This window comes from Haplochromis burtoni, unplaced genomic scaffold, assembly GCF_018398535.1.
Source record: "Haplochromis burtoni strain Fernald_Lab_line unplaced genomic scaffold, NCSU_Asbu1 Contig_13, whole genome shotgun sequence".
NCBI lineage: Eukaryota > Metazoa > Chordata > Actinopteri > Cichliformes > Cichlidae > Haplochromis > Haplochromis burtoni.
The window spans coordinates 624961-632940 of record NW_024582374.1 but is presented as its reverse complement, the minus strand read 5'-3'; the positions used below and the strand labels follow the sequence as shown (position 1 = coordinate 632940).

At 42.7% G+C, this 7980-nt stretch overlaps 1 protein-coding gene across 2 annotated transcripts; it reads right to left on the bottom strand.

Annotated features, from left to right (window-relative positions):
• Positions 1–549: 549 nt before the first annotated feature.
• gfi1ab (growth factor independent 1A transcription repressor b) lies at positions 550–7782 on the bottom strand. Of its 2 annotated transcripts, XM_014332873.2 has the most exons (7): positions 6700–7782; positions 4197–4310; positions 3486–3674; positions 2615–2985; positions 2160–2297; positions 1849–2014; positions 550–1667 (listed from the first exon to the last, which is right to left on the bottom strand). In XM_014332873.2, the coding sequence occupies exons 2-7, from the start codon at positions 4306–4308 to the stop codon at positions 1489–1491; spliced, it is 1155 nt and encodes a 384-aa protein (XP_014188359.1). In that variant the 5' UTR covers positions 4309–4310; positions 6700–7782; the 3' UTR covers positions 550–1488. The 2 variants fall into 2 exon arrangements, with proteins under 2 accessions (XP_014188359.1, XP_005919870.1); XM_005919808.3 differs by having other exon boundaries at positions 4197–7782.
• Positions 7783–7980: the final 198 nt, after the last annotated feature.

The window sequence follows — 7980 nt, the reverse complement described above, 5'->3', positions numbered from 1 at the left end:
GTATTAAACTGATTCTATCTGTGGAAATAGTCTCTATGACAGGGATACCACCTGTTTCTTAAATGTGCTGTAATATTTCCAGGGAGCGTTTTTGTTTATCAGATTAAACCCTTTAATCTATTGTTTATGTAGCAGTACAGAAACTTTGACAGGGTGCTTCCCGACTCTCATTTTTCCCAGGATCATAGCTGCCACATGTGATATCTTTTCTGCCAAAGCTCGTTTTTTTCCTCCCCCCCAAATAACAGCCATGAGGGTAAAACGCATTTGGTTAACGGTTAAATCAGCTCATACTGTTTGAGGTCCAAACAAATGTCTGCAGTGGTCAAAACAAACAGTAGCCTCTGGGCAATCACACAATCACGGCAGCAAGGTGGCTCAACGTCCTGGCGCCTTTGTTTTAAAGTTTACACTCTGGAACGTAAAGCTCTTATTCGATTAGATCATAGTTTTATTTCTCTCTCTCCCTGTGTGTGTGTGTGTGTGTGTGTGTGTGTGTGTGTGTGTGTGTGTGTGTGTGTGTGTGTGTGTGTGTGTTCGATCGAGAAAAAATCTGAAATAACTGTTGCTAATGACCTTAAATCTACCGACGCGTCTGCTGACGACAGTGAAAAAAAGACGCTCTGTGGAATTTTTTTAAACTTAGGTGATGAAACCCGACCTTTACTTTAATGTAATCTGTTTTATTTTTATGCACGCTTTTTCCGTTCCGTCTCTGTTTTCGTTTGGAAAAACTTAACTCATCCATATTTTTAACTGCATTGAAATTTGATCATAATAATCATTTTAAAACATCAACAAGAAACTGGAATACATATTTGAAGAGAAGTAATATTTATTTGTAAACGATAGAAGTTTAAATTTGACAAGAAAATGTGCAAAATAGACCAAAGATACCAGCTTGGTAATGGAAGCGATTATTAAATCAGACAGTGGAAGAACTGTTTTGCCAGCATCGCTGTAGCTGACAACAAAATCCTACGTCTGTTCTTTTGGAGAAGCGCAGATTTGCATCTGTTTCTTTATGGCTCTGCCAATCCTGTTATTGAAGTGTGACTGCTAATATTTTGGGCTTAAGACACAGACAATTTTATTATTATTGTTATTATTATTATTATTATCGCGCTTACATGTCATGTATTTTAAAGTCCACAGCTTATCTCTGGTTTTGTGAGCATGTAACATTCTGCAGCAGGCTGGTCTCGTTAGTGTTGCTCGTTTTCGCACTGCAAAAAGTCGCCCGTTAAACGTTTTTTTCCCTTATAAAATAAATAAAAAACACCATCTGTCGTTGTTAAATATAGGTTCAATGCACGTTTAACAAGCTAAATGAGAGTCAGAGTCGATCTTGATCCGAAAAATGTCCTCAAGGTGGATGGCAGAAGGAGGAAAAGTCGAAAATGCCGGATGTCTAAAAACGACTTCCTAGGAATGAGCAAATGATTGCTCTGAAGTCAGATTAGATTGACTCCATGGTGCCGCGTCAGTTCATTTCAGCCCGTGCTGTGTCTCCTTGTGTCTCCTCAAATCCACCTTTCTCTGGAAACCTTTGCCGCAGAGGTCGCAGCCGAAAGGTTTGTATCCGGTGTGTTTCCTGCTGTGCGTAATGAGGTTGGAGCTCTGGCTGAACGCCTTCCCGCACACCTGGCACTTGTGTGGCTTTTCACCTGAAAGAGAAAAAAAAATAAAAATACATTTGATTTAGGGTTTAAAAAATATATATATAATAAAAATAAATGAGAGCTATACATTTTGCTGCTTAAAAATTGGATTTTGCGCACAGATCTTTTACCTCGGTTACAGAACAATCAAAACAACAAATGTAGTTTCGTCCCTTTCTTCGCTCACCTGTGTGGATGAAGGTGTGTTTCTTCATGTCCGACTTCTGATGGAACCTTTTGCCGCAGTACTGGCATGGGTACGGCCGCGTGTCGGAGTGGATAAGCAGGTGAGTCGACAGAGTTGACGACCGCTTGAAACTTTTACCGCATATTTTGCAGTCGAAACTTCTTTCCTGAAACGTGAGCAGAGGCCTGTTTTAGTCACATTTTCGAGTCAGCGCATCCACGCTTGACAGGAAGGCGGGTTGAAAGTAAGATGTGAATCCAAAAAAAGAAAAGGGTGCAAACTGCATCTTGTGGTTTGAGGTGTGAAGATACCTGAGAGTGCACGGCCTTGTGTTGTTCCAGGCTCACTGCGTGTCCGAAAGTTTTGCCGCAGATTTCGCACGCAAATGGCCGGGTGCCGCTGTGTGATCTGCGGACGTGCACTTCTAAACCGTGGGGAGTGGAAAACACCTGAGAACAACAATGAATTGACGATAAGAACGTTTTAAAATTTGCAATAAACCATCGAAGAAAAAAAAAATTCGATTCTGTGTAACTGGAGAGTCAATTGTTTGTGTTTTGTTCCACCTATAGGGAGGTCAGAGGTCAGCCAAAAGACAGCAGCTGCAGTGAGTCTTTGCTTGGGGCCAAGTTGAGCGGAAATCAAATTATCCCAAGTTTTTAAATTATTGGTGTTTTCTTACAAACATGCATGCATTTTATAGAAGACACTATATTAGACTGGGCTATATGAAATCACAGCTCTCTTCGTTGCTCTCTGTCCTCACCTTACTGCACTTGACGCACTTGTAAGCCCCATTGATGATGAGGCTAGAGCACAGCAGATCAGACTGCGCGTTCACCCCGTGGGTTTTTCCGTGCAGGCCTGCCTCAGGAAACAGCAGAGCAGCAGCGTGCCTCCTGTAGTTACCATAGGTCTCCTCTCCCAGAGCTCGGTCTGCATACAGGGCAGGATGGGTGCTTCTGTCTCCGTAGAAGCCCATCGCAGCCGGGCCTCTTGCTACCTCCATTCCCGTATGGAGGCTTGGCTGCACCAGCTCCGGCCTGGGATAGCTGCTGCTCCAGGCGTATGGCCGGAATGGAACGGTGAAGGGCTGAGTCTCGTCCACCAGGGGAGAAAGAGATTTCTCCGAATCAGCTGGAGAGGGGAACAGATAAAAATTTAATGAAAGCAGTGAAGTGACCGAAGAGGAGCACTTCCAGGGATCTACGGGGCCTCAGAGGAATCATTGAGGGGAAAACTTATTTCAGATTCCCCAAGTGATGATTTGTGGTTGAGTCCGATTAAAATGAAATTAGATTAGATGATATCTGCTCTGATTTATTATAAAAACTAAAAACGTATTTGTGTGAAGAATAACTTCAATAGATCCTTTAAAACAATCTCAGAAAATGATTAAAACAGCAAAATATGTAAACTATCACAAAGGCCTGTTTTGCTTATTTAGTTTGCCGAAACGAACATTGTATTGTATGTTTTCTAAACCATGGTGGAAAAAATACAAATCAAAGTCTGCATTGGATCTGTGCGCCCTGGACGCTTTACAGTTTCCGCTCTGGGTCTTTCATGTGTACATGAAATGTAATCTATTGCAGGATCATCAGTATGTGTGAATGTATGTGTGTGTCTTTGTCTACCTGGCGAGGCGGAGGGAGATGGAGGCCTCCAGAAGTCCTCATAGTCCGGGGAGCGAGGGCACAGGCTGTCGGCACAGCTCAGCGGAGACTTGGGGGAGAAATCTGCTGCGTCGCCCAGGTGGGAGTCCGGAGACAGGTCGTACCTGTCCACCGACATATCCGTGTCTTCTTCTGGGAGTTTATCTCCCTCTGAGAAGCACAAAACAAATGACAGTCAGCATCGTAATGACCGGTGACTCAATTAAAGCCATTCTTATGTTGTTTTTAAAGGGCTGATAAATGACGTCGATGGTCGCCAGTTCGGTAATTTGTCAAAACAAAACTGGATTTTTGGTGGACAAAATTAGTCAGAGATAACGTCAATTTTTCTTGTGGTAATAGTGTTAATATATGATATGTTATAACAATAAAAATAGTGTTGTAATATGTAATAAAACTGTGAATAACCCGAGATATTTAGATACATGCATTTAACCAAAAGAACAGTTTCAGAATTGAATACAAAACACTACAATGACTCTTAACTGTAAAGTGCTTTTCTTTTAAAGCATTATTCATCTTACAAATTATTGGCAAGTGTTGCGATCAAAAATGTATTTTACTTTTGAAAAATACCCCTCATCCCGTCAGATTATATCAATATCAAATACAGCATTGAAAGTGTCATCTGACAAAGAGGGGAATATTGAAGAAAAGCCTCCTTTTGCATACCCGAGCATATGTGCGCCAGTATCGTGTCCAGCTTGTTGTAGTCATCCTCAAAACTTCGGGGTTGGTGATAACTGTGCGCCTTCTTACTCTTCACCAAGAAGGAGCGGGGCATCTCTGAAGCGGAACAGAACAAATCAGTGACAATAATCCAGCTGTAGAGAGCAGTCCTCCTGCGCCCGAGGCCGCTCGCTCCAAGATTTGACATCTACTGGTGTGGTGATGTTGCTCCCAAGTGCTTTAAGAGGTTTCAACCTGACAAGGGAGCATGCGCGGACTGTCGGTCACGCCTGCCAGGTGTCGTCGGACAGGTGTCGAGGCTGCTCGCCACAGCTCAGTGCGCTGTAAAAAATATCCGCCTGCAGTGTTTTAGTCAGAGCAGGCTGTAGGAAAACTGTCTGCAGCGGGGGCGACGTCGTCTTGCATCTTTAGAGCAAACGGACTCATTTCAGAACCCGACAGTGGTTTCCTTTCTTACAAGAAACGCAGGTGGAATGAAGAAGAGAAAAGTTTATTTATTGTTTAAAAGTAGGCCTACAACTTGGGACGAGAAGTCTATGAGACACTTTTTGCAGTGTTTAACTTTTCCACAGCTTGGGGCTGCCGAAGTTCTCGCAGACTGCAGCTCGTGTCTCCCATGGAGCCCGGGGCAGTCGGGAGAGGTGATACAGGCTTTATCGGCGCCTTTCTCAATCTTTAAAGGGGGCAGGGGGAGAGGAAACGGGGAGACACACCCCAGGGTGCCTTGCTGGGGAGCTTGAAGTAGCACGTCGTGGTAAAATAAAGGGGTGGGAGAAACTTTGAACCGGCGTGGTAGTCTTATTATTCTTATAGGCTGCAATTAAAATTTGACCAAACGCTGCGGGTTTGCCAAGAGTGTCTCCGGTTGAGTTCAGCCAATAAAACGCTAGAGGAAAAATAATTCATTGAGAATAAATCCTCACATAAAAACGCACCGCGGTGTCTCTCTGATCAAAACTCACTGCCGGCTCCACACAGGACAAAGTGTTGTCCCGGTCTGGTGGTCACTTGAGCCCATAAACTGTTATTATGTGACAGACACTCTCCGTCCTAACGCCTGCGGTGACCGTTTCACATTACCCCGAGAGGAAGAAGCAAATAACGGAGACAGTTTGTTTTCTGTTCGCACAGGTCGAAGATTAGAGCGTCATTACGCGCTGATCAATAAGACGGAGTCGTGCGTCCTGGTGCCTTTCATCCACTGCAGGTGTAATAAAACAGTTTTGAGACGGCATTGAAGTGAAAGTGTGATCAAAAACCTGCATTCGTTTGCAGTAAATACAGGTGGCTATCAGGCCATGTTTGCGCTTTAAAGTTTTATTGTTCGTGGCTTGAGACGCTTGAATTGCCACGGAGCCGAAATTCACACATGCGCATTTTGGATGACTTTTCATTTCATTGCGTTTCTTGACTTATTATTTTAATATATCACCAGGTAACCGTTAGTAAATCCGCTCCGGTCAAATCCTCCACGCATGTAAAGGTGTGAAGTTTCCTCCAAATCAGACAACTGGACGCCCAAAAAGGTTTCAGACCGTTTACACGGCTTTGGCACAAACATGTCAGTGAATGCATTTATAATGTCGGCTACATGCAAACCGTTATCAGTAAATAAAGGACAGGAAATTAAAGGACCACATGTTCCAGCTCGATTAGACGCATCACGGCATCCGGATACAGTTTTTTGGAGAAGATATGAAGCTCGAACCGATAAAAGCAGCTGCAGCAGGGCCTGCTGCCCGATAGGCAGACGGTTTCTTAACTGTAGCATCATGCCATCACAATTAAATACACGCACATAATAATAATAATAATAATATTAATGATATTAATAATATAAATACATTTAGGGATTTGATGTCGCTTTTACGCAGGATGTTAGAACTTCGCGGTTTGAAACTAGATTTGATTTGATATGCGGTTGTTTATAACCGCACAATTAATTAACTGCGTCATTATTTCTGCAGTATTCAAATATTTTCTTCTCTCCGTTGAAATTCAGCTTTTAAAACGCCTCTACATGTGAACTCACCAAATGATTCACGCCTCCCACACTGCGCCACTGTATCGCGCTCTCCTTATAGTAAACATTTCAGGACGCACGTTTAAATCTGCTCGAATATTTGCAAAGGTCAATCAAAGAAAAAGAAATCAATAAAATACATAAAATCAGCTGTATTCACACACCCGTGTCTGCGCAGGAGTACTGCTGTTTAGGTTGTGCTAAACTCGGGTATTATTAATAATAAAGCCGAATTTTGAGATTAAAATAGAATTGATGTGGCTGTAACATCTGGCACCCGCTATAGAAATAAGCGACCTTCCACTGCGCCACGTTAAAAAAAATAAAATAATCGCCAACCTTACTAGTCAACGCAAGTTCTAAAAATCTGAGCTTACATCACTAACAGACTGGCCTCACTGTCCAACACAAACTCATCATCAGCATTTTGTGGGGGAAAAAGCCAAAAAACCAAACACAAACCTGGTAAATGTTTCAGTGCCCGAAGAGAGATGCTCTTTTTAAAATGTGGTTTTCTGCATGAAATGATTAGTAGTTGAGGCTCAACTTTGAAAACCGCGAGAAAAATCACTTCCTGAAACAGTCAATCTAAGCTAAGAATCTTCAGAGGAAGGCAGCGCTGAGACTAAACATCCCACATGTGCTGTTCAGCCTGCACGAGGAGACTCTGGTTAGAGGTTTGCAGCCACCATTACAAGACAGACCAGGCCAGGAGTTTATCAAACAATTTTATTGTGAATTCATCCCTTTCGCTCTCTCTCTCTCACACACACACACACACACACACGCACATACATACATATATATAATATATATAACAATCTCATTTAGTTTGCAGAGTGTGCTTGACTGCATCATAGTGTGTCCATACTGCACTGCAGACTCAAAAAAAGTGCCATTAGGTGTTCCTCTTCTATTCCATCAGCAAAGAGACATTAACATCATCATCACCTGCTCAAAGTCAGAATCTTTGCTGGTTCCTGGAGACTGCGGCTGCCTCGATTCATACAGAAGTTAGTGTTCAGACATTCAGAGAAATTCACTTTTACACATCCAGGTCATGAAATGGAGTGGCTTGTAGATCCAGAACATAGGCCTCGCTTTGGTAACACTTTGCCGGTCCCGATTAGTTTCCATGTTGTGCTGTTGAGTGTTGCTTTATCTCGGCTTCATCTCCTGACCAAAGTTCTCTCAGACTGTCATCAATTCCGTGCAAATTAGTGACACTCAGAACATATGAGAGGCATCATTCAGCTTTGAGTCATCGGTAGATGCATTATGCACTGAAGTGATTCGCCTTTTACCTCATCGTGAAAGTGAGATCGTGATGCTTTCAGAGAACTTTGTAAAACAGCAACAGTAGCTAAGAAATAAACCTGTCCCCATCTGCACTTATTAACATGCTAACTGCTTTAAGAACGGAGAGTTCAAAAGCATCTAAAGAGGGGTGACTAGTTATTCTACCAGGAATTCACCTCCCTCGTCTCAAAAGCAGGATTTGTTATTTGTGTTAAACTACATTATATGTCCCTTTACTCTCAAATGTACAGCATATTCTAAACACCAGATATGCATTTTCAAGTTCAAAAGGAAGTGGGGGGAAACAAACAACATGATACACATTTACATATCTACATGTACGCAATGTCACTTTGACCTTGAAAGGCATGCGGCACATGCTAAGGCCAAAGAAAGTCATCAAGTCGTCGCTGACTGATACAAGCGAGTTTGATACCAGGCTCT